This window comes from Trachemys scripta, chromosome 1 (assembly GCF_013100865.1).
Source record: "Trachemys scripta elegans isolate TJP31775 chromosome 1, CAS_Tse_1.0, whole genome shotgun sequence".
NCBI lineage: Eukaryota > Metazoa > Chordata > Testudines > Emydidae > Trachemys > Trachemys scripta.
Window position 1 is genome coordinate 118,315,239 of NC_048298.1, and position 27,601 is coordinate 118,342,839.

A 27,601-nucleotide genomic window follows, 5' to 3' on the forward strand; every position below is an offset into this window, starting at 1 on the left:
TGTTTTTTTAAGATGAGTCCCTAGTGTTCCTATTTGTTAAATATTCGGTACCTCCCCTTGCTTTTTAAAGTTATGGAAAATTCTGGATTGCTTGAAATCCAGGAAACTGTCTTTGAATTTTCTTACACACTCTTTTTATATACACATAGTCTCCTCACACCTACACACACACTCAGACACACAAATAGTAGACTTTTGCAAGCAAAAATCACACACTTGTGTACGGTGTGCACAGCACCTCACTGATTCATTCTATTAGCTTCTGTGTGCTAATAACGTAGTTGTAGTGTGGTGATCAGCTTGTGCCTGTTAATTTCACACTCACAAATCAAATCAATCCCCCATGTGCTCAGGCAGCCCCTACCTAGACAATGGTTTCCTGCATATTAATGAAGTTCACACAAGCAGTGATTATGATTACATATGCACAGTTCTCATGTGCACAGCCAGCCCCAGCACAAGCAATCTGCTTCTGCATGTTGGCAGTTCACTACCCCCCTTGATTCCCCCTCTTCTCTGGGCTATATGTGGCATTTAGAAGCTCTGACAATCTGCTCCAAATGTTTTCCATATTTGTTCAGCCTCCTTGATTCAAATACCAGGAACAACTCAGCCAGCACAAAGCGAAGCTTCAGGGGCACACACACACACAAAAAAATCCCCACCTCAACACGCCCATCAGCCAGAAAAAAAAAAAGTTCATCAACATGAGAAAAGAGGAGAAGAAACCTCAGAACAACACGTCCCTTAAAAACCAGAACCAGGCAGGGAAGGCACCTGAAGGGGAGAAAAGCACCGATCCAGCCAAGCAGCAGGAGCCAGCAATGAAGAAGAAAGCCAAGGGGGATCCCAAAACGGGCCAGGAGGAGGAATCCCACACTTGTTGTGGCTGCCGTTTCCCGCTGCTGGTTGCTTTGTTGCAGCTGGTGTTAGGCATCTCTATAACAGTGCTGGGCTTCATTATGGCAGGCATCAGCTCTTCTTTACTAGTCAGAGACACTCCATATTGGGCTGGGATAATTGTAAGCATAAAGTCTGTTTCTACATAAAGTGCATTTGCCAACATTAATGCAATCTGCATGATGCTACACTTACGACTAACCAACTGCATGTCCTACACCATATATGAGCTAAACTAACTATAAATATTCCTGCAATTATATGTCTAATTTACTTTTCCAAGGAAACTGCTGTTGCAGTATAATATAATCCTTCATATTCTTCCCCAAAACACCCCAAAACCTTGAATAAAATACAGGGTTGCTGTGCACCAGATGTATATTATATTACCTATTAACCTGTTTGCTATTAAATGATGGTTAGTAATGCTGAAAAAAATGTTTACTATTTATGTTGATATCCCCCCCAAAAACCAGTCAGGTTTAAGAGGGTGAAAGTATAATTATAAAATTCTAATTCAATGTATTTATAATAGTGTCAGAGAAGAACTGGCTGTTCTTTTAGCTTCCACACTGTGATGAGTTAAAAAAAGACTGTAACTTAACCCCTTTCGTTCCCCCCCACCGCCACATCCCAAATTCTTTTCCATAAAACACACCACATGTGGCTCTTGGGACTAAAGGGTTACTATGAAATGCAAAACAAGTAAGTCTGTAAAGTCTGAAGGGTGTGACACAAGCCAGCTAAAGCAAGGAAATTCAAAGTTCCGAGTGACAGGCTAGCCTTGTCTAATGCAGTTCTGGCACAAAAAACACAGTGGCAGGAGTAAAGGGTGGGGTCCCTGATAAGTCTATTATGATCATGCACATACATGCAATCAGCTTAGAAATATAGCTCCTGTAGATGTCACTAGGAGCTGGGGGCACTCAGCAGCTCTCAGGATTTGGCCTTGTTTTATTTAATAATTTTTAGAGAGACAGTACATGTGGCTATGGTAACATTCCTGTGTTGGGGTGTATATTATATATGTTTTGCTATGCCTATTATTTCCCCCCCAAAGGACCATATTTCAAGTAGATGTACTCTTATGTGTTTGTACTAATTCTAAGCATTATTAAACCAATAGAACATAAAATCTTCCACCAAGTAAATACATATTTAGGCACTTTAACAAAGAAAAGATTCTTGATGAAGTAGACAGTGTATCATGTACCACATAAACATAAATCCTTATTATTTGAGGCTTATTTGACCTGAATTGTTATGGTTTATTGTATTAATCCAGCTGCTGCACAGAACAATTACATCTTTGTGTTAGAGATAATTTGATAAGGATTGCTGAGACCTAAAAGTCAAAGGCCCAATCCTGAAAAAGTTGGAATGATCAGGACCTGAGTTTCTAAACAGATAATGGGTCATTTTAATTAGCCCTTTCCCCTTCTCTTTCTCTTCTTCCAAAATATAGATCTAAAAGTTCAGTTATGTCTTGCAGGGTGCAATACTACCCCCACTTACAGAAGAGAAATTGCCAATAGGACTTGCTCCATTACAAAGGGAGGGTGGAAGGGGAACAACAAACTACAGCATGCAAAATTTCCACTTAATTTTTTTAAGTTAACATGTCCTAAAGTTTCTGCAAACACTGATGGTCAAATTCTCTTCTCAGCTCCACACTATGGATCTCCCAAATTTTGAACAACCTCTTCATTAGAAGGCCAGATAAACACCCACAAAGATTCAGGGCTTGATCTCCAGCTGGAGTAAATTGGCAATGCTCCATTGAAGTCAGTGAGGGCATGCAAGTTTACAGCTGCTGAGCATGCTTCTTGATTTTCCTGTAAGCAGCCAACATTTAAAAAAAAAAAAAAAAAAAAAAAAAGTGTAGATCCAAGAATCAGCACATAAAGCTGTGCTACCCTTCCAGAGGGAGTCCCCAGCCAGGCCAATGCTCACTGAACTTTTGCGACCAACCCGTAACTCAGGTAATATTTGCCACGATTGATGAACTGTTTGCAGGAATTTGGCCTGACATTTGGATGGGTGTGGGCTGGGTATAAATAATGCAAAGCTCAGTTGTTTTGCATGGCTTCAACCTGAAGCCAGGCAAAAATTGGTACATTTACACTTTTGAGTTAACCTAAAATTTCAAAGCAAAACTCAAGTCTGAACTAAAACTGTTGGGTTTCGCACACATCAACCTGTATGACCTTGTGATGGCAGAGCTCCCACAGACCCTGGGGACACAAGATTTTGGCTACATAATTCTTAGGATCTCTTTGATTTGAGCTTTACAATCATTTAACCTTTCCAGATATATAGAAGACCTAAAAATACTAAAGTAATGGGTGCCAATTTAAGAATCTAGCTCAAGTAATAAATAATAATGTGTTGGCTAGACTTGCATCTCTCAGTCTGTGGGTTGTTCCACCATGTTGGGTTACCAGCAGGTTTTGGTGTAGGCACATTCCTTACCAGCACAATTACATGTGCCACTGATTGGGTTTCTGCTCACACTGCCTGGTCTTGGAGTTGAATGGTGTGGTGACCATGAGAATGTTCTCCCTGATACATGTGTTTCAGGGAGAGTGAGAAGTGGAGAGACAAGTGTCTGAGAGCTACTGAGAAAAAACACACCAAATGTGGGGAGGAAAGATACACATGTTTTCCATTCCCAGCAGCCAGGCTCAGGTGGAGTGGGTTGGGGAATGGCACTGGAAGAGAGAGGTGAGATTGAGAAGTTGGATCTGTAACTCCCAGCAGCCAGGAAAGATGATGTTTAAGTGAAGTTCAAGTGATGTCAAGAGTGGTGTGGGAGCTGATGCAAAGGATTTCAAGATATTGGTTCATGAGAGTTTAAAAAATAAAGAGGTAGCTGAGAAGTTATGCCATTATTTGTTTATATATGGTTGCACTGTGATGGATATGCATGCTGCTTGTTGGGACACTGGCTGGGAAAGGTTGAGAACCCGTGAGCCAGAGCGAAGTTTGTCAGTGTAGCTCCCAGGGCCTTTGCCGGTAGTCTGTAGGACAGAATATCCTGAGAACTATGCACTGGAGCATTTGGAGATCCATTGTGTTAGAACACCCTGTGTGCAGATATCCTGCTCACAGTCTTTTTGGTTGGTATTAGGCCAGTGCAGAGATTGGAGATCATGCATATGGGCATGGGATGGAGTGTGTCTCACTCATAAAACAAATATGCTCCTATTCTGTAGCAGAAAGTGCATCTTTCTGGAACTCCTTTATTAACGCAGAAATGAGCAACATTGCCTTTCTTGGCAGCGCAGCAGAACGGAAAGTGGTGGTGTAAAATATCAATGTGTGCTTGTTTTAGTAACATCCCACTCAAGTGCTCTTTTCAAAGGATTTGATTAGTGTTCAGATTCACCAACTGTTTAAGAACTGTAAAATATATTATCAAGACCTTTTTAATGAAGTTAAAGACAGTGGGCTAAATTCACCCCCAGTGTAACTCCATCAGAATTACACCCGGAATGAATGTAACCCCCTAGCTGTTGTTGAAGTATGACAGAAAAATGAAGGAAAACTCCTAATGTGTTAAATAGATCCTGACTGATTTTTTGCTTTATTAGTGGCAAAAGTATTTTCAGTTACGAACAGTGTGACAAAGTGCTTTAGTCCATTAGCATGGATGAAAGGGAACTTGTCTAGTGAAGCAACTAGAGCAAAATGTTCCCAGTGAAAACCAAACCAGGCAAAACTAGTGTGGATTCAGGTTTCATTACAAATTCAAAACTTGGTCTTGGTTTGTTGTGACAAGACTCCAGAAATCTGTTGAATAAACTTGGGCTGTTTTTTTGGTTCTGCGGCTACTGTGACACTCCCCCTCCCATAGGCAATCAGTGTGGACGGAATCTGGGACCCATAGCACCGAAAGCACAGGCTTCTACTGCTGAGCAAAACAAGTAACACTATGGATTAGTAGCAGTAGTAGGCTCTTCCCTCTCTAGCAGCTAGTCCACACAGAAGGTAAGTGATGCACTTAGCCGCATCACACTAAAACTATTTCAACATGAAACCAGGTGAAACTTAGCAGTTTCAGCTAAGTTTCATTTGAAATACAATGGATGCTATTTAGAAACCAAAGGAAATGTTCATGGGAGAAACCACTGAGCTTAATGTAGTTCTAGGCACTATTGGGCTCTGTGCCCAGAGAGCAAAAGCAGAGTTACCAGTCTCAACCTATTCCCTTTAAAACCAGAATGTACCTGTTGTATCCATAGAGCCAGGTAAATCAATTCAGATAAAACAGAAGGTGACTGAAACCTCTGTTCAGAGCTTGGCTCTAACTCAAGCTGAACCCCTTTTTATGCAATTTTTAAAATATTCAGATAAATGTTCTGCCATTGGAAGCAGGGCTCTCAAAGAGAAATGGCACTGAGCCAGGAGTGCTGAATCCTTTGCTAGGTTCTGCCCTGATGTGCTATATTACTTTAGGCAAGTCACTTAGGCCCAGATTCTCAAATGTACATAGGCCTCTAACTCCTATTGAAATCAATGTGAATTAGGCATCTAAATACCTCTGAGGCTCTTGGCCTTAACTTCTCTGTTCTCTCCTCTATAAAATGGGAATAATAATTATCCATCCATCTTTTTGCTTTGATGAAAAAGCACTATAGAAGCACTATGTATTCTTGTTGTTGTTGTTCATTTTCATTTCCTTGTGGCCTCTCCAGTCAGTACTAGAAGCACAAATAGTGAATTTCTTCATGAAAGTCTATTCTCACAATATTTCCACCATAACCGGAAGTAGGGAGTATCAGAAATTTCACAAGCAAGCCTGTTCCCCTGAGATGTTCAGTCCAGTTAAGATATTTCTCCAAACCTCATTGGAACTATCTGGAGTCAGGGATGCTTATCAGAGCTGTCCAACAGTTTTTGAGGTGTCCCCATTTTAATTCTCTTTTAAAAAGCCTATTTTTTAATTATTTGGGGGTTTTAGGACACTTGAAAATCCCAGATACCTAACTACTTCCCAGACTACAGTTCTAGATGAATCTGTTTATAATACACTTTTATCATGTATTATGGTTCAATATTAAGATCTACTTTACAGCGGTCCATAAAAGAACATAGAACAGCTCTTTTCAGCTTCTGCTCTGAAAAACCTGATTTGGCTCTTGTTTATAGTTCCAGTTAATCTGTTTGGACACAGGAGAATTGTCATTAACATTGTTTTTGTTTCTAGCTTGTTAAAGCTCTTGGAATCAAGTCTCCTCTCATTCACACCGGTGTGAATCAGGACTGAATCCACTGGAGTAAATGGAGTTATGCCAGAGTAAAACTGGAGAAGGGTCAGGTCCATTGAGATTCCCAAGCACACTTTCTCATGTGCTGCAGATCTTAAAGGAACTGTAGTCTCATTAGTTCTCAAACCTCATATTAGCTGGCCTTGCCTATCTCCAGATGCTCTAGAGGAGAGAGAAAACTGTGGAATTCACAAAAAAATAAAAACCCTCTTCAGGACACACAAGAAACAGTATGTGTGTTCTGGATGTAAAGCATAAAACCTTCTCCTCTTACTCGCTTATGACCTTTTTTTAAAGTACTCAGCACTTTCAACTGGGGGGGAGATTTATTTTTCCCCCCAAATGGTTGAACTCCCATCTAGCATTTCGATAAGGATCAGATTTTCAAAAGTGCTCAGTGTCCTGAAGCTCCCATTGTGATACTTAATGGGACATATTTTAAGAGCTCAGAACCCAATGAGTTGATCTCTACTGAAAACCTGGCAACTTATTTTGGCCCCTATGTGAGAGCTGAACACTTCTTAAAGACTGGCTCTTAGGCATAATTTCCTTCCTTTCCTTCCCATCTCTGACCTCCAAGTCCACCCTCTCCTCCACCCTATTCTGTGAAAGTGAGGCCTATTCATCTGTAACCTCTCAAACCCAGATTCTCCTGCCCCTGCCTCTTTATTCTTTCATCTCCTCCCCTCCCTTATCTTTAACTTCTTTCTCTGCTCTGCTGACAAATGCACTCTTGTTGGCTGAAAATACTTACCATTGACAACACTCTTAAGCTGCTACCCTTTCTCCCCCATTCTTTTTTTCCTTCAAGATGGTTGACCTTTAACCTTAAACTACCTAAACCAGTCGTTCTTAACCTTTTCCATGGTCTTGTTCCACACCAGGACATGTTTCCCCCCCCCCCATCATCACAGAACTCCACCTCCTTCCCAGAATCTCCCTCATGTTTAGCAATATGGTGGCCATTGACTTATTGATTCCTGTTCATAGCAGCCTGTGAGGGGTCTGGCTTCCATCATCTGAGCTCTATTAATTTTAGGTTGCGGGCTAGTGGAGCAAGACTGATGCAGGTTTTTATGGTGCAAAAGCTAGACAGAGTTTTAATTTCAACGTTCTATGAATGTTATCCATCCTCATTTTTATAGTGCCAGAAATGTATATGGCACTTTATAAAACCTTCAATAGAATGAGACATGTTCTTTGCCTCAGGCAGTTCACAGTCTAGGAGAGACAAAACAAATAAAGACACATCAAAGCATGTGGCAAACAGTTCAGTAAAGGAGGAGTGTGGAAACTGGTTTTGAGATAGGATTTTCAGGAAAGAGAGAGAAGGCACCTTATGGAGAAGAATCAGAAGGCTGTGCAAGTCAAACTAGCCAATTATTGGGTTGGCTGAGGAGCTGGCTCCAGTCCCATTTATGAAAAGACTTTTAAAAAATATCTCCCAGCACTGCATATCCCTCTAAGACTCTGATAATTGGGATGTTTAATTTAATTTAAGTGGTTAAAGCAGGTGACTCTGTCTTTGGACTTGGGATTTTATTCTTGCCTCTGTCACTGATGCTTTCATTGGCCATTCATTGCCAAACTTAGCTGCCTAAATCAATATTTAAGCAACAAAATGGGTGTCCTGATTTGCAAAGGGGTTGAGCACCTGCTGGGCTCAATAGGAATTGAGGTGCTCTGCACCTCTGAAAATCAGGCCACTAACCCTTAATCTGTCTTCAGATTCTTAAAGTTCAATCCTCAGGTGTCCCAAAGAGGACCATGATTCACCTTTGAGCTGGAGGACATAGAGGTGGATGTAGAGTAGTGTCTGTTCCTTGACCCTTTCTAAGGTCACTGCACCACTCCAGCACCCACAGTGCCCAGTGAATGCCATGCAGCTCTAAGGTCAACTTGTGCTTCTGGTATAGGGCAAAGTTTCTTTACAAAGGGGATGAGGAGCAGACCCTCCAGCTTCAAAATTAGTACAATGATACACATTGAACTCGCAGGGGTGTTTTGTGGCTTAATTGTTGGTAAAGTGCTTTGAGATCTTTGGGCAAAAGGGGTCATAAAAGTATAAAATATTGTTGTACTGGAGTGTGCCAGTGAAAAGGATTTTACTGTGCTATAACGCAATGTAAGTTACAAAATGGCCTTAAAATTGTCATGTTGATTGGTTGAGGCTAGCTAGACAGGTGATGTTAATTGTACTACAGTAATATAGACTGGACAGGGCGTACTGCAACTTAACCTGATCATATAACATGAATAATTTCCATCATTCCTCTTATTTAAACTATTTATATCTAAATCATACATTACACCCTTAACAGTTCCCACAGAAGGATCATTATCTGTACAGTCTCACCAGTATAAGAAAATACAAATTCATATGAACAAACCACAGTCATCCCCTCCTGCCTTGGATTTTCCAGGCCACAACACAGGATCCTCCTCATTGCTGTGCATGAATCATCTGCATTGGCTTCTCAGTGATGGGCCTTCCAAATTTCAGGCCACAACTTTGTCCTCATAGAAAAGACAATAATTAAGAAGTACGAGCAGCTTGAGCAGGAAATATTTGATCTCATTCTATACCAATCTGGGGAATGTTGGGTTTGGCCATTTAAATCCACTGAAATTTCTTCCCTTCTCCAAGTATGAGAGAAGAGAGATACTTCCTAGTCAGCTCTGGACCCATGCTGGTTGTTGGGGATGGGTTGGTTGTTGCTGTGGACACCTATTCTATTAGCAGTTGTGGATGTGGCTTTCAGTCATGCTTTACCTACTGTACAACCTGGCTGGGTTTTTAACTTTCACTAGTTATTAGAGAAACCACTTTCAATCTTTAATAAAGGTGACAGTTAAAACTGGCACAGTCAAGGCAGCTAATGGATATCATAGCCATACAGGTATCCATTTTTCTCTTTATACAGGCCATCTTTAATTGGTCATGATGAACATCAAAGATTGGGGGGAAGGGGATTTGCTTCAGATGAATAGCCAGAAATTTGGCTGTTTAAATTAACCTTCTCCAAATCACCTGAACCTCTGGACTGTGCAAAATGGGGCACATTTTGTGAAAGAGGCTCTTTTGGGTTTTCTAGTACTTGCTTATAGTCTGGTCTGGAAATACCTCAAGTGCTGTATTCCTCATAGTACAGTGATGGCCCGACAATACTTACCAGCAGTTACCATGCACTGGTATCTGAGTAACCACGGCATCTGCTTGTATTGTAAATTGGAAATAGCTGCCATGTCTCAATAATAGAGCTGGGAGGGAAAGAAACATTGGGAATTTTTGGTGAAAATGTTACCCTAGTATAAAAATTGAAATTTGACAAAAGTTTCATTATAAAATTTGAATTGGTTTTGAGCATCTCTGCTCAGTACCTTTGTGTGGTAACTGAGAACAGTAAACAGTGACTTAGTGGTGACCACTATGTTTTGACACTCCTGGTCCAGCTGGAACCTGGAAGTGAAATAGAAAATTAAGCAATCTTTGCCAAATCACCCACAGAGTTTCTGATATGGGTTTTGTTTGTGCAAAAATTTCAGTTAGGTTTTTCTTTTATTCACTCTGGTTCACACATCCCTAGTATATACTTTGACAATCCTAGGTATGCTTGCCACACAGTCACAGACTTGGTGCACGTGTATCATGCCACCCCCTATTCGGTTAATTTTTTACATGGTCCTTGAGTGAGCCCCCAGTACGGTTAAAATTTATCACCTGGTGATTCAAGATAAATGTCTGCATCAACATTTATCTTTGTTGGGCAGTGTGAAAAGACTCCAAGCTGTCCCTCAAAACCAGCAACCACAAAGGTCTTCTATAGCAACTCACATTTAAGTTTCTACAGAAGACTTTTGTGGTTGCTGGTTTTAATAGCTACATAATGTTGTGAGCCTATACAATTGACTGTGGAAATTTAATCTTAAATTGGGAGAAATAACAACCTCATTGCTGGTTACAGACCTAATACAACAAAGATCATTACAGAAAAGTGCTCTATAATTTCAATAACTTTTCTCTAGGTGTGGTTTTTTTTTTTTTAACCATACGGTAGAATTTAATAGAAAATTTATATTCCTAGCATAGGGACCTGGATGATGGTGTTTTGTTTTGTTTTTAAACTAGGGCTATCAAATGATTTTAAAAATTAATCACGATTAATTGCAATTTTAATTGCACTGTTAAACAATAACAGAATACCATTTACTAAAATATGTTTTGGATGTTGTCTACATTTTCAGATATATTCATGTTAATTACAACACAGAGTACAAAGCGTACTGTGATCATTTTCTATTATTTTTTATTACAAATATTTGCACTGTAAAAAAGATAAAAGAAATACTATTTTTCAACTCACCTCCAAAAGTACTGTAATTCAATCTTTTTGTTGTGAAAGTGCAATTTTACAAATGTAGACTTTTTTTGTTTTGTTACATAACTGCATTCAAAAACAAAACAATGTAAAACTTTAGTGACTACAAGTCCACTCAGTCCTACTTCTTGTTTGTCTTAGCGATTGGCTGACCAAGTTTGTTTACATTTACGGGAGATAATGCTGCCCACTTCTTATTTACAATGTTACATAACGTGAGAACAGGCATTCGCATGGCACTGTTGTAGCCAGTGTTACAAGGTATTTACATGCCAGATATGCTAAACGTTTGTATGCCCCTTCATGCTTTGACCACCGTTCTAGAGGACATGCGTCCATGCTGATGACAGGGTCTGCTCAATAACAATCCAAAGCAGTGTGGACTGATGCACATTCATTTTCATCATCTGAGTCAGATGCCACCAACAGAAAGTTGATTTTATTTTTTGGTGATTTGGGTTCTGTAGTTTCTGAATCAGAGTGTTTGCTCTTCTAAGACTTCTGACAGCATGTTCCACACCTCGTCCTGCTCAGATTTTGGAAGGCACTTCAGATTCTTAAATCTTGGGTTGAGTGCTGTAGCTATCTTTAGAAATCTTTTATTGGTACCTTCTTTGCGTTTTGTCAAATTTGCAGTGAAAGTGTTCTTAAATTGAACAACAGACATTGGGTCGTCATCCGAGACTGCCATGGCATGAAGCTAAGTATCCCCTCTCTGATAGTGGCGAGTAACAGATACTTCAAAGAAAGATGTCCTATCTAAGATAGTGAGAGGTGACTTGTAGTGGGTAATTACAGAATAACTTGCTCAGAAGGAAAGTTTCTTCCTAACTTCATCTATTCGTGGTTGGCTTGTTCCCTGAAGCATGAGGGTTTTTATTCCTCTTTAAAAAGGTCATTCTATTTAATGTAACTCTGGATATTCTCATTATCCATAAAAATGTGTAATCCTCTTGGCCGCAGTGATATCCTGTGTCAATGAGTTCCACAGGTTACAAATGTGTTGCTTTTCACTCTGTTTGCTCTTTTGATTACAAGGGTTATTTTCTAAAATTCCTGCTACCCAGACCATATAATAAAGCAGATGAGTAAAATTAGTCACCTGCATAAGTGTTTCCAGATATGTCTTGGGTTAGGGCCCAATATGCTCATTTGAACCAGATTTTCCTCTTTCTCAATCTCTTTTCAGACATTTTCAGTTCTCCTGCCTCTCCCAAATCAGCACCATATGTTTTCCAAAATCTGTAGGAAATTCTTGGAAGGCAAATATACATCATTTGACTGAGAGGCCTACCTGTTTTTAGGGCCACCTTTTGGCTGAAATTGCAGCAGCAGCAACAACAACAACAACAACAAAAAAACCCTCATAATGTACTAGGTAGAAAAAAGAGCAGATTAGCGCAATCCATGGTTTGGACAGCTGTAGGAATAAAGCAAACCACGTTAATATATTAGTGTGACAATAACTAATGCAAACCACAACTGCAATTTATTTCTGACATGTTCATATTTCCCCCAATTAGGTATATTACATCAACATCTTAATCATTACCAGACTGTATTCTGCTATCTATCTATTCTCCATCTTTCTGTTGAGACCTTGTGTGATTAAAGTATGAGAAAGTTACAAGCAACTTAAAATAAGGGTGAGTGGATAGGGAGGGCAAATCTGGTGGGCCTTACTTGGGAAAAACTCCAATGAGTTCCATGGGAATTCGGTCAAAATAAAATCCTCTGGATTTGGCCGATAAGGAATAAGTGGATTGTGCATTAATTTTTTTTTTTTTTGCTTTTGCAGACCATATTTTTCTCACCCTTCGTTGCCATGGTTAGTTCAATGAGTGTAATAGGTCTGAGGGATGACAATTAGTCATGTAAAGCAGGAGGATGTTTGTGCTTCTATTGCCGCCAGCCTGGCTATGCTTTTTGGAAAACAATCAACCTTTGTCCTTTGAAGACCGGTGTGGATGTTCAGCCTGTGCCTTTATTTTGGCAGTGAGAAATGAAGTTGGTGTTGCTGGCTTTTTGCTGCAGCAGGTTGGAGGAAAGACTACTCTTTCACTGCTTTCGTTCCACTTTTTAGATGACTAAGCTACGTAAAGAGTGGCATCTTGCATACTTTGATGGAATCTACTCTGCATACAGAAAGTGGGTATTCGTAGTTTGTCAGTCACCATAGTATTATTATCACCACTTAATATTTGTTTTGTGGTATTGCCTGGAGTTCCCAATCAGGGACAAGTTCTCCAGTGCTAGGCACTGGGCACAATGAAAAGACAGTTTCTGTCCCAAATATCTTACAAGCTATGGGCTATCCTGGAAAGGAATCATTGCAAGTAATTGTATTTAGGTCCCAGTATAGGGGCTGGTTCTGTTCCCATTGAAATCAACAAGAATTAAGTTGTTCACTTCAATGACGACAGGATCTATCCCTGTTTTCGGTAAACAGACAATTTCAATAACCATTCTAATAGTAGTTTTGTTTTAAAACTTTGATTAAAAACACAATAAAAACAATTAAAATGGATCTATTTAGAAACCTGCTAGATGAAAAGAATGTTGATATTTTCCACAAATATTTTTTTTTTAATTTTTCAACCAGCTCTAATAAATATTTATTTTCAGTGGTGTGTGAAATGTTTTGGTATGTGAGAGGATGTAGTAACCAAAATTAAACCTGTAACCTTTGTAAGTACATCTGTATCGCATCCAAGTATTTTTCTAGGCAGTGCTTTTTGAAATTTAAACTCCTTCTGTTTTAAATTTTAAATTTAAATTCCTTTCAGGCAGCTATCTGTTCAATGAGGGGTGTGTTAGCTCACACGGAAAATTCTGAAATAGGAACTTGAAATAAACTCGGACTGAAATTTGCACAGGGTTGAAGTGCTTATTCCTAGTTAGTCAGATAATTAGATCAGCTCTTATAACTCCTAAATACTATTCCATAATTCTTACGGAATCTGTTTTATTTGTGTAACAAATGCATATTGATTGATGATAACCCAGTGCTAAGGCTAGTGCATCTTACATCATATATTTAGTCAATAAGGCATGGGACATCTGTTTCATGCTGGGATATTGCAATGGCTATTGAACCTTAGAATGTCGGATTTCCTTATGCTATTTTATAATCAACATTGGCAGCATCCATAACACACCCCTGCTAGAACATACTCACTTAAGGAGTCTTTAAGAATATTTACCAAAATACGTTTGTTCTATTGCACTTCATCGGCATAATTCAAAACTGATCTTTTAATAACACACAAAGAGAAACATGTAAACGGTTTTCTCTCTAACTGTTCCGTACTCAAGTTTGCTTCAAAGAGACAGTCTACCTTTTCAAAACTTAAATGTAAACTAGATATTTGTAGTAATCCCCAATAATCTAAGATTTGGGCAGGAGTTATTCTGTTTACCAATCAACATCAGGTCCTTGCCAGCTCCCTCTTCTTAATATCTTTGGTTAACAGAAAGAATGTACTATTGTTGTTTAAAAAAAAAAAAAAAAAAAAATAATAATAATAATAATAATACTTAAGCCTTCTAAAATATCCTGTTCAAACCTTGCCTGAATCCTGACTTGATGTAATCCTTTATAAATGCCCATTAACTGTGTTCTCCAACTATCCTTTAGTATATTATTTAGATCCCAGAGGAATCCTACAAAGTGTATGCAGGATGGAAATTCTTTTGAATGATACTTCTTCGTATTGAACGATTTCTGAAGATGGGCCAGATCCTGCTGCTGTTCAAGTCAGTAGGTGTTTTGCCACTGACCTAATGGGATTTGGATCAGCTCCTATTTCTTTAGGACTTGATTTACTGTAAAAGAATCCTAACTTATCATAGATATCATGTTAAATAGAACCAGAGCCTCGTTCTGCTCTCAGTTGCACTAGTTTCAAACTGATGTAATCCTATTGGCTTGTACTAAGCTGTGTCAAATTTACACTCGCATAAGTGAGCGCAGATCAGGACCATTGTGTCAAGAAAGGTTCTTCTCCCCCGCCCCCCGGACAACCCTGTTAATTACTGCTGTCAGCAATAAAAAGAAAACAAATAAATTGGAGACTGTGTGCAAGTCATAGGACCAGAACATAAATACGCATGACATGCAAAGGAGTAAATAACACTGATGCTTTCTTTAGAAATGTTCTCAGGCAATACTGCTTAACCATGTCTTACAGAAATGACATGAAATACAATTTTACGGGTAAGTCTGCTACTTCACATACGTTCTGGAGGGACACTGCTGTGTGTTCAGAGATACTGTCCTCCTAAAGGGAAATTGATGGAAGAACAGTTGGTAGTATTTGTTTTCCCATTAAAGCATAAACAGGAATGTTTTCATTCAAGACCATTTTACAAATTTTTGGATTTGTATTTTTTTCCAATTCAGATGACCCCCTGCAATGCTGGGAAGTCAAACACAATAGCATTGTGATAGTGTGTGGAAAATCAGGTTGTGAAACTACTAACGGAAGTCTGGCTCCACAGCTGGTGTAGGCCAATGCAGTTCCATTGACTTTCCTGGAGTGATGCCAACTTACATGAGCTGAGGATCTGGTCCAGAAGAAGCAAAACCCACCAGTCTAGTTTCACTGGGAAAGCAGAGAGAATTCCCCCCAAAATAAACACATAGGATTAAAGAGAAACAAGTACCTTAGAGCCAAATCGTGTTCCCATTATAGTCAATGAAGATTTTCCCATTGATTTTAGTGGGGGGAGGAGTAATGGTCCTGGTCTTGTATACCATCCATCCTACGGTCATACAGACCTGATGTAATATCATCCAAGGAGCTCTGGCTGTCCTACTGCTTGCTCACCAGTGACCTTGGCTTCTCTTCTCTCCCACCTCCCCATATGATTCTTGATCAAAACAAACAAAAACAAGGATACATAAAGAACTTGCAGTAGGCCCCATCAAACCAAATGAGACTTTGAATGAGAAGATTAAAGGAAGTCACAAGATGGGATCACAGATTCACATCTGACAAGGGCTAACCTAAGACGTGGGAATTTCATAAACAAACATAGAACACTGCCATTCAAAGGTTTCAGAATCAGATTATTTTAAACATTTATTTAGAAGTTAGGAGAAAAACTTGACCGGTTGAAATCATTCAGTCTGTTGGGACCTGATCCAAAGCCCATGGAAATCAATTAAAAGAATCCTATTTAGTTCAATAGACCTTGGGTCAGGCTCTTAAAAATATAATTACAAAAGATGTAGGTTCTCTAGAACTAAAAGGTGAGTTACTACAATTGAGATCATACTGAGTGTGTGAGGTGCTGCAGATATTACTTTTGGAGGACTTTTGTTGTTTTTAATTTAACAAACAAAAATGTTAATCCCACGGTTACGGGTGACTACTCCGTCCTCTGTGCCTAGGCCCAAAATCGTGGGATTTGAATGTTGCCATGCCAAAGAATGCCATTGTATTCTTCTTGAGTACAGAGGCTGCAACGAACATCAGAGGTAAAAGGGTTAACTTTGGGACATCAAAACTCCAATAAGCATGTACCAAGAACACGCGGCAGCATCGGGAGTGCATTTTTCATGGTGTGTTTAGTCTGTTAGGCAGCAGTAAAGTTTTTAAAAATGTCTTATCTTTCCCCCTGCTTTCATTTACTGATATGATGAAAGTGTGAGTATTGTGGTTCTCAACCAGGGGTACGTGTATCCCTGGGGGTTCTTAGAGGTCTTCCAGGCGGTACATCAGCTCATTTAGATATTTGCCTAGTTCTACAACAGGTGATATAAAGCACTAGTGAAGTCAGTACAAACTAAAATTTCATACAGACAATGACTTGTTTGTACTGCTCTATATACTATACACTGAAATGTAAGTATAATATTTATATTCCAATTTACTTATTTTATAATTATATGGTAAAAATGAGAAAGTAAGCAATTTTTCGGTAATAGTGTGCTGGGACACTTTGTATTTATATGTCTGACTTTTTTTTTTTTTAATAAGCAAGTGATTTTTAGGTGAAGTGAAAATTGGGGGTACGCAAGACAAATCGAACTCTTGAAAGGGGCACAGTAGTCTGGAAAGTCTGAAAGCCACTGCTATAGGTTCTATAGCGTACAAGCTGGAGGTCCATGGAGAGCTGGTCACAGGGTTCTAGCTTTCCATCCTGCAGGATTAGGGTTAGGTGAGCTTTCTGGTGAGGTGCTAAGTTCTCTCACTGAAGTAACATTGAAGTTGAGGATTTTAATCACCTCACAGGAATGCTGAATAACTCATAGGGCTGAGCCCACCCTGAAGAGCAAAAGCAGACAGTGTAATTAATTTCATTTAAAAAAAAGAATACTTGTTGCACTAGATTCTGAGTTCAGAGCAGGTACTGTCCTTTGTAAATGACTGAAAAGTGCCTAGCATGTAGTAAGTGCTACTGCAAATAAATAATACTGCTAATAAGGACCGTGACAGTACATAAATACTTTCCTATTACTGTTCTGCATAAGCAATTACCGTCCTTGCCACTGGGCTGAAATGCAATCACAAACAGATAGAGGTGTGCTGTTTGTTAAGATGTAGTCCGCAGTATGAAAAGTTTGAAAGCCTCTGCTCTTAACCCATGCTATTCAGGCATACAGGAAATGTTGCCGACTACTGTTAAACTCTGCAGCCTTTGCTAATGACATAAAAAAACCAGCCGACGTCTTGTAACATAGAGGATAGGTGGTATTTAGATTCAGGATCCTATCCCTACAAGCCTAAACCATCCTTTTTGAGAGACGACAGTGGTTACTTACGATATAAATAGAAACTCACCTTGAGATCACTGATCAAATTCTATCCGCACTTGGGGCCCACTGAAATCAGTTGGAATTGCAGGTGGTCAACACATCTCAGGATCTGGCCTGCAAATATTGTCCAAGATTCTTAAAATTAGTTTTCTCCAGTATTGTTAGAAACCCAAACACAACACAATGGCTCATGCAGGAGAAACAGAAAATAAAATGCTATCACAAATCAGAGGGGAGGCTTAGAGGTTACACCTCTACCCCAAGATAATGCTGTCCTCAGGATCCAAAAAATCTAACTGCGTTATATTGAACTTGCTTTGATCCACCGGAGCGTGCAGCCCCACTCCCCCGGAGCGCTCCTTTACTGTGTTATATCCAAATTCATGTTCTATTGGGCCGCGTTATATCGGGGTAGAGGTGTATTTATATGCAAAGCAACACTGACTTAACTAAAGTTAGTTAAAGTGGTGCAAACTAAAGAATTGTCATGTTCATGTCAAGGTGGTTTTGAGGATGAGCTCTCACTCCCTAGGAAATGCCTCACGTGGCCAGTGTGGTATATTTGCCTTCTCATGGTGGAGATGTTCTTAACTGAAGACGTGGGTTGAAAGGCTGGTGTCTGGCGCCTTATAACTAGGTTGCTCCAAACAGATGGAGCTCATTAGCTGTAGTAGGCATTCCACCTATGAGAAGGGAGTCCAATTTCAAAGTGAGAACATCGGGCCCAGCCAGCTAGTTTGTAGAAGTTGTGCCACGCACACATGCTCTATGGTCTTCATCTTCAGGGAGTATATCGGTACAATGCTAGAGCATCCTCCAGAAGTGATATGAGACTGCTCTGCTCGACAGCTGTGGAAAATGGGAAAAGATTACCATGTTCTGGATGCATGTGGCTAAAGAAATGAGCTAAAGAACTATGTGTGGTTCTCCTGAATGTGGGAACAGTGACTGGCAAATCTAGAGAAGTTGCTGAGATCTTGAAAAGAAAGAGTGCATATTGTCTGTATACAAGAGACCAAATGGAAGGGGTTGGAATCCATGAACATCAGGAGGGTTACAACATATGGCTCAGAATCATGGCTCAATAGCAAGTAGGAATAATCAAAGCAGAAATATTACAGGATAAGGCAGTGCAAAGAAAGAGTGACCGGCTAATGAAAGTTAGAATGGCATTGAACAGAAAACAAATATTTCATGTTACATGCAGATACGTACGCAAGTCGTACAATTGAAGAAAAGGAGGAATTCCAGATAGCGCTGGACCAAGTGACAAATGAAGTACCACAAGCTGAGTACTTGATTATCAGAGCAGATCTCAACGGACATGTGGGAGAACACAGTGAGGGCTATGACGATTGTCACAGACGATAAGGCTTTGGAACCAGAAATGAAGTTGGTAGAAAATCTTAAGAGTTAGCTAGAGCCCATGGCCTGTTTGTTGCCAATACATGCTTTGTAAAGAAGGGGAAGCACTTAATTATGTACAAGAGCTGTTCCAATAGGTCCCAGATCAATTTCTTCCTGACAAGAGGAAGAGATCTCAAACACACGAGAGGCTGTATAGTGATCCCAGGACAGCAGATTGGGGAGCAACATAGATTTCCTTCTAATGGACTTCTGAGTGAAAAGGTTAGTGGGAGACAAAAGACGAGTTGTGGAAGAAAGAATAAAGTGGTGGAGGCTCACAGATAGGGAAGTTAGAGATGTAAGGATGAGGTTCTACAGAGATTGGACATGACCAAACTGATGAGGTCCAAACATATCACAGAACGTTCACAAGCTGCCCATGGCCAGATGAAAAAAGGGAAACTTCTTGGCAAGGAGCTGTGGTAGTGGTCCAACAATGTGCAGATATAAGTGATGGCAGAAAATAAGAATGGTGAAAGGTTCTGAGAAATACAAGCTGGTAAAGAAAATGCCAAAAACAGCAGCTGGAGAAGCTAAAGGCCAGGCATTTAAAGTGTTATACGCACGACTACTAATGAAGGAAGGGGAAAAAAGGAATATATATAGATTAGCCAAGATCAGGCAAAGAAGAGCAGAGAACTTGGGAGCTGTGAAGTCTGCCAGAGATTAAAATGAAAGAGTGCTGGTGGAAGATAAGTACCACAACATGTAAAAACCTTTGAGGGAAGTATGCTCAAGCAACAACCTCATAAGATCTATCCCCAGGGTGGAGACTCAGACAGTGCTAATGATGATGAAAGTGGGGAAGACAGTGGGATCAGACAGTGTACCAGTTGAGGCATTTAAAGCATTAGGCCATGAGGGAGTGATGGTGAACTTTTTCTGCTTAATTCTCCATCTTGGAAAAATGCCTGATGAATGGAGGAAGAGCACATTGGTCCCTATCTTCAAGCGTAAAGGAGATGTGCCAGAATGTAGTAATTACTGACTCATCAAGTTAATGAGTCACATGATGAAATGGCTGGAGAGAATCATTGAGAAAAGACATCAGGAGGAGCTGGAGCATCAAGTAATCAACAACAATTTCAGGTTTATGCCAGGAAGGTCAACAATGTATGCAAGCTTTGTAGCCTGAATATGGCAGGAGAAACTCAAGGAATTGAGTGTTGTGGATTTGAAGGTTTATGACTGAGTTCCTAGGCAATTGTTATGGTGGTACCTTCTGTCACGCAATCTGCCAGAGACATATGTTCAGACTATCATGGACACGTACAAGGATAGCACAACAGTAGTGAGAAGCAGCTGTGTCTACAGTAAGCCTTTCACTGTAAGGATAAGTCTACATCAAGTAACAACCTTTACCCCATTCCTATTTGTGATTGTAATGGACCCCTTGATGCAGAAGGCTAGGGGAGAGATTCCATGCACCGTGCTTTTTGCCAATGATAGTTTTATGCCATGAAGATAAATACAAACTGAAAAAGGGCCTCAAACTATGGAGGGCTGCATTAGAAGACAATGGCTTATGAATCAGGTGACAAGACTGAATACATACATTTCAATAAGGGGGACAACAAGAAGCCAATTAACTCTATATCATCTAGCTTTAAGTCTGTGCAACAATTTAAATACCTCAGTTCAGTGTTGTGTCATGATGGGAATTTGGTTGTGGATGTTAGAAGCCATCTGAAGTACATTTTGGTATAAATGGAGGGAATTCTCTGTGATAAGAATATGCCAAGTAAACTAAAGAACAAAGTGTATAAGATCATGATTAAGCCAGCCATGATATACAGTCTGAACGTTGGCCCATGAGGAAGAGAGAAGAACAATTACTTCACACTGCCAAAATGAGTGCTCCGGTGGAATCTGGATAAGACGAGAACTGATAGGTTACACAACTGAACAGTACTAGCCATGATGCACATAGTCCCTATTGCTGAAAAGCTGAGAGAGTATCAGCTGAGATGGCTGGGTCATGTGAGACTACAGGATGTAGGATATGTTGGCCAGAGAGTACATGAGATATAGTCTCAGGACAAAGATCACAAGGAGAACCTAGAGAAAGGTGGTTTGAGATACTGAAGGAGGGCAAGAAGAAGGCTGGTTTGGAAAATACACTTGGAGATGAAGACTTGATGGGACAAGGTGAAGAAGAAGAAGAGTTTAACTTTTGCAAATCCATCTTAAATCCATCTACACTGGGCTTATATCAAATTAAGTTTACATTGATTAGGACAGGTTTTAAGCTAAGCCAAAATAAGCTTCTTTTAAACTAAAATAAGTGAGTCCAAACAAGGTTGTTGGGTGTGGTTTTTTTTTTTTTTTGGTTTAACCAAATTTGGTTTAAAAAAATGGAAACCTGGTGAAACTTCTGTGCATAGACAAGCCCCTAAACAAAAGATTACATTCTGGTATGTCTCCTGGGAAGAGTGCTGGAAAAGGGAGTGGAGCAGAGCAACTAGCTGAAGGTTTTTCTGAACCTTTCTGCCTGTGAAGGGCAAATAAGGCATAGTGGCCCATGGGACGTCAGGGAGCGCACTAAGCAATGGATGCTTCAAAAACAAGCTGCTTCTGCTCATCTGCACCTGCTAGTAGCAGATGTTCAAGGAGCATGGCAAGTTGGCTATGCCCCAACTTTCCTGTCTACCCCAGATATATCTGTGGAATGTCATTGGACACACTAGCTGGCTGACATGGAATTTTAGGAGTAATAGGGGCAAAATTTTGCCTGGATCCTGTGTGTTCTCTACCTACACAGGACTATCCAGAATTCGATCCCAAAAGTTAGTATCCCTCTATCTGAGCACTTTCCATGTAAAACCAATAGCCAAGCCCATGGTAGGCTTGATGAAATCTCTGGCATTTCTCCCTTTTTGAGTTATAACTGTTGTGTTGAGTTAAATTTTTGACAAATAAATAAACTGTCTAGTTTTGCTACATTAGCTGAATGAAGTCCAAAATGTAAACAACAAGCATAAATGGAGCCATGTAAACTAAGGCCAAGGTTTCCAAATCTGAGCGCCTAAAGTTAGGCCCTAAATGTTTAGCCCTGACTAAATAAGAATCCTGACTTTCAAAAATGGTGAGCCAAGCAGCTTCCATTGACTCCAGTTGGAGTGGTGAGTGCTCAACACCTCTGACAACCAGGCCATTAATTTAGATGCCTTAATATGGATTGAGGGAGACTAACTTTAAGATTTCAAATTTGAAAGCTTTCAGCTAAATTTGAAGAAGACGTATGTCCCAGTAGTTAGAGTTCTAACCTTGGACTTGTGAGACCTGCTCATTCACAGACTTCCTCTGTGATCTTAAGTAAGTCACTTAGCCTATCTGTGCCTCAGTTCCCATATGTAAAATGGACATAACAGCACTGCCCTACCTCACAGGAGTGTAGTGAGGATAAACATTCCTCAGAGGGGTGTTGTAGGATTGTGAGGCACTCAGGTGCTATGGGGCCATATAAGTACCACAATGAGGTTATTACATTTTAAAACTTATTTTATTTTAAGGTGCTGCTAATACAGACAGGACATTTTTGTTTGGAAAAATAAGATCTTTATCTTGACATTGTCCCTTTAAATCTACACCTTTGCAGGTCTGTGTGGTGGCCTTAGTGGGAATGGTGATGCTTTGTGTTTCATATCAGCCTGAGGAGAAGACATGTTTCCAGTTTGCCATAAAGGTACAGTATAATTTTTTTTAATCTTGATATATATAAAATCACAAGCTGCTGTACTGGATAATTTCCCCATATAAAAGAAAGCCAGATTGTGCTTGAAATTTGCAAAAATGTAACCCTTAGACTGGCAGTCTAGAAAATGCCAACAATCAAACAAATGCTTAGGAGGATTTATACTATACCCTGCATATCTGCAGCCTGTGTAAAAGAGGAATTCTAGGTCAAGATGATAAATACTTTATTTTCAGGTAAGAGCCTATTTTATCTGCAACATTTTGGGGAATATCAAGGACACTTGGATAAATGGGCTCAAGGGTTCAAAAACTGAGGGGGTTACTGGGTAAGGGGAAACATCACAGTTATCAGGATAAGCGAGAATTTCATATTAAAGGCATTCAGATAAATAGGGATTTACTGTATCTATTTCTGACATTTTATGATGGATTTCAAGTCCCGCCTGGTGTGCAGTTTCCCTCTTACCATAAAATTAGATGCTGACTGCACGTGCATGCGTAAGTTAAAAGGCTTGGGGGAAGACCCCTACTTGCCCACCCACATACCAAAGATATATAGTAAACCCATCTAAACTATGTAGCCGTTCTTCATATTGTGTCAGGTATCACAGATATTTAATCAGTGTTCCAAGGATGAAATCCACCCCTATGCATAGGAGCAACACAAGGACTATGCACCACTGATGTCCCATTTAAGTTCTCAAAACAGCACTTGCGTGGTATTTATGGCATCCATTGGCCTCATATTGACCCTCTGCATGAAGATGAATTTCACTCTGAGGCACACCAAATTTTTTCTTCCAGTGGGAGTGTTGTAGCAGCTTTTCTCCAGATTACTTTTATTTCGAAGGCTCTTGTTATTGTGCTGGTGTGAAATAATAAGTGGAAAGAATTAAATGGAAAAGGAAAAGGAATAAAAGTCCAAGGGGAAGATTTGAAAAGACACAGGAGGCAGAGCTACCTGCACCAGATAGCACGTACACGGGTATAAAGTGCGGCTCTGATATCCTTTAGCCCTTCTTCATGGGCTTATAGTTCAAGCTGCTCTAACTCTTAGAAAGGGCTCTCTATTAACTTCTGCAGGGGTTTGGAGTACTTTCTATGGAATCTGACTGGTTTAATCCTTAAGAGTACAGGACTTTCCCATGCAGGACACAATGCATCTTAACTGAGTTGTCGTTTATTTCCCTGACGTGTAACAAAAATATAATTTTCTTATCAGTAAATATTCTAAAACCTTTCCTTCTTTGGGTTCATCATATAGGAAAATGTATGTGACCTACCATTCACTGTACCTAATCACGGTATGTCACTTCCCCCATTCCTTCCTTTCTCCTTCTATTTAGATAGCAATCAGAGGGCCTGTATATCTCTCAAGCGGTGAAAAACATTTTTCCGGGGACAAATTCCAGCTCCTTGGCAGAACTCCCTAAGCAGTTGTATTTGTTGTTTTGGAGTTGCCTCTGGGTCTGTCATGTGATTAGCCTGCTGATGGGATCTGTGCACTCACTGCCTTGTGCTCCTTCCCAGGCAGCACTTTCTTTAGACTCACCTTTGATATTTAGAAATGTGTTCATTTTCATCTGTTTGCGAAGGAAATTCCTCTGCAAACACCACGTGAGGATAATAGCTATTTGTCAATTGCCTAATGCCCCCATATGACTCTGTGCATCTTAGCTGATTGCTACAGGGGCTGCCTGGAGATTTTTGCATTTGAAAGGAAACCTCAGATTTCTTTCATGTATGGCATCATTTTAATTAATGTATTTATTTTGGTGCATAACATACAAATACATGTGACCATACCAGAAGTACTGTCTAGATTATTTATTGATTTGATGCCATTTTCCATTCACTTTTTGTAGGTATTGATATCTGCGTGCAGTGCAAATCAATGCAGAATCAGAGCTGTGGTACAGACAGGCTTAAAAATTCATGTAATGAGGTCATATTCTACTCTCCATTCCATTCAGTGGGGTTGCCACAGATTTACATCAGGATAATCGATCAAAATTGGTTCCCTCATGAATATCAACATTACTGCAATTATCTGTTGCCAGCATGCTTTTCCCTTTAAAAATGTTTACGTCATCTTTTGAAATATTATCACATGCTCATAAATTACCATATATCTTCGTGTAGAGACTGCCCTCAATTAATAGCTGCCCCCTTTACCATGCAGTTTTTAATAGGAGCTGTCCTCATTTTGTAAATTCACTTTTACTGTGGGCCTTTTACCATGAAAGCTTCAGGGGGAATGTAATTAAATTTAATAAAAGCCACCTTCATTTAGAAATTGCCCTAAGTTTAAGGCTGCAGGGAGAGTCATTAAACTTAATAGAAGCCATGGCGTCTAAATGAAGATCTAAATATCTTGAATTCAGTTATTTTGGGGACAGAAGGAATATATTGCTTTGATATCTCCTATAGCCCTACTATATTTTCCCCCAAACTGACACATGTATGGGAAGATAGATCTACAGGGTGAATCAAAGACAAATATACCCAGAGAGTGGATTTTATCAAAACATACATCCCTAGAGCTTCACGGCAATAAAAAATGCTTATGTATTGATAGTTTGCTTATGGTGCAGAGGTTTAATAAAAATAAAAAATAAAAAAAAAGCCTCTTTATTTAAAATAACAAATTCCCAACCAGGCCATGTTGCTGACAGATAGGTAAGAAGTCAAGAAAAATAAATGTCTCCATCCTGCTCAGCAGAACCAGAAATGATATTGGCACCATGCACAGTTATATTTGAATATATATATTCCCAAAAAGTAGTGTGAGGGCAATACAAAAATTGCCAGATCCAGAACTCAAATGTCAGGGAATTCCATACCATATAATAATCAAAGCTCCACTCCTGCAACCTGAAGTGATTGGGGCTCTGAATGATCTCACAGTGATATCAGAATTCCATCCACATGGAGCAGATTTCAGGACCAGGCCCCAAATAATTACATTTCCCTCTGGGACTAAAGAAGGACTCTATCCTTGTTATTCCATGCAAGTGGCAGCCTTAGAGAGTAATGGCAACTTAACTTCCTTCCGTGCCTTTGAAATCTTCTCTTTTACCTTCCTGGGCCAGAATTCCAAAGGGGCCTCTGTGTGAGGCACAAATTTACTCTTATAAGTTTGTGTACCTGTTTTGTAGTAATCATTATTTTCCGCATGGAACCTCAGATGAGTTCAAGCAAAGTGCCCTTGCAGTCCCCACTCAGGTTATTAGACACCTAGCTACCCAATATGCCTGCACGAGTCCGATTCTTTTCTGTGTGCAAAACATAGCCATGAGTAGATGTATGCACAAAGTCGTTCCTGTAATTTTAAGAGACCCTTTATGTCAGTGGCATAATGACAGCACTTTTGTAAGCACCACCGCTTGCCATTAAATATTTGAGGCTAGCGCCTCAGCTGGTGTAAATCGCTGGGGCTCCATTGACTTCAGCAGAGCAACACCAAGTTACCTTACCTGAATATGTGGCTGTTGCAACTCTAGTCAAAGCGGCATGAACAATACCATAAAAGTGCACCCTGCTCCATTAAGCATGCAGCTTTGTAAAAAGTTAGACTCCTTGATATTATTTTTAACAGGTCTGTTCTAAAAATTATATTCCAACCCTCATATGAAGTAAGTAAAATATGCCTTTGGAGGGCTGATGTACTTGCAACTGCTTTTAGCACCCACAGGTCGGCATCAACCCAGAATTACATATTTATTGCAACTAATGAGCTTGAAATGTATAAACCGTCCGTCAAATGCACACTTTCACTGGAAAGATCGGTGCATGTGTTGGTTATATGCCCCGTTCTCTGTGTAGCTGGAAAAGAATGTTTTTCTTTTTTGCTTTATTTCAGCTGATGTACTTTCTACTGAGCACCCTGAGTCTGATTACCTGTGTTCTGGCAGTGGCTTTTGTTGCACATCATCATTCACAGATTACACAGTTTACCTGTGATGCCGTCCTCGACTCTTGCCAGTGCAAACTGGACACTTCAGATCCCCTCAGTAGGACCTTCGTTTACCAGGATGTATCTGATTGTACCAGTGTCACTAGCACTTTCAATCTGTATCTGCTACTGCAGATGGTTCTTAATCTGATCACAGCCATTGTGTGTTTGTTGGCATGCTTTGTGATGTGGAAACACAGATATCAGGTCTTTTTTGTGGGCGTTCGGTTACACTCATTAACTGGTACTGAAATCCAACAACAGAAAGTATAGGGGGGTGGTTTTGGTTTGTTTTATAGAGAGTGAATAACAAATGTCAGGCTATTACCACCGTAGAAACTGCAAATAGATCAGTGTTTAAAGATTTTTTGACAAAGACGACCATTCACACATTTTTAATGAATATATTTATATTTTTCAGTCATTTGAAGAGCAATTTTTACGGCCGCTATTGCCAAGGGCCCTTGTGGGAAGAGCTAGATGTATCACAAAAATTCTAAAGATGTGGCTGTACAAATAGTCTCCGAAAAGCATCTTTAATAGGCATAGACAAAAGCAGTTTTGATCATTACTGGGATTCCTCTGCTGAGCTATATATGGTAACAAACCATGAGCCAGATTCTTGGTTGGTGTCAATCTGTCTGTTCCATTGACTTCAATGGCGCTATGCTGATTTACACCAGCTGAGGATGGATCTGGTCCAGACTGTTTAAGTGAAATTATTCCAGTCATGCTTAGGGAGTTGTGCTCTTGGATATCCCACATTATCATTACTGGGATTTACTGTATATGTGTGAGCAGCGAGGGAAGGTTGAGACCCTTCCAAATGCAAACTAAGACCAGCAACAAATGAGAATCTATTGCTGGTAACAGTATAAACTCTAGTCAAGGTTTTCAAAAGGGCCTAATGAGATCCCTTAAATGGGCCTGATTTTCCAGGAGTGATGCTCAGCATTTTCTGAAAATCAAACCAATGTAAGGTCCCTCAAGCTGGACACCTAACACTGAAGCTCCCGAATAGTTAGTGGCTTTTGGAAAGCCTGTATCAACATGATTGTAATAGCACTGCATACAAAAAGGATGTTTACCTATTACTCCAGTTCTACTTTCCTCCAAGTGCAGCAGGCCAAATACCTTCTTGGCGTACTTCCTGTGAAGACAATAGAGTTGCACCAGGGATGGATTTGGCCCAAAAACTCTGAAAGAGATATCACTGCATAAATAGAAAGCC

General features: G+C 39.9%; 1 protein-coding gene across 2 annotated transcripts; it reads left to right on the forward strand.

Moving 5' to 3' along the window:
- Window positions 1–541: 541 nt before the first annotated feature.
- Window positions 542–27,601, forward strand: SSPN (sarcospan). 2 transcript variants are annotated; one of them, XM_034782897.1, is made up of 3 exons: window positions 542–1,022; window positions 22,318–22,404; window positions 26,278–27,601. In XM_034782897.1, the coding sequence occupies exons 1-3, from the start codon at window positions 708–710 to the stop codon at window positions 26,641–26,643; spliced, it is 768 nt and encodes a 255-aa protein (XP_034638788.1). In that variant the 5' UTR covers window positions 542–707; the 3' UTR covers window positions 26,644–27,601. The 2 variants fall into 2 exon arrangements, with proteins under 2 accessions (XP_034638788.1, XP_034638794.1); XM_034782903.1 differs by lacking the exon at window positions 542–1,022 and adding an exon at window positions 12,475–12,697.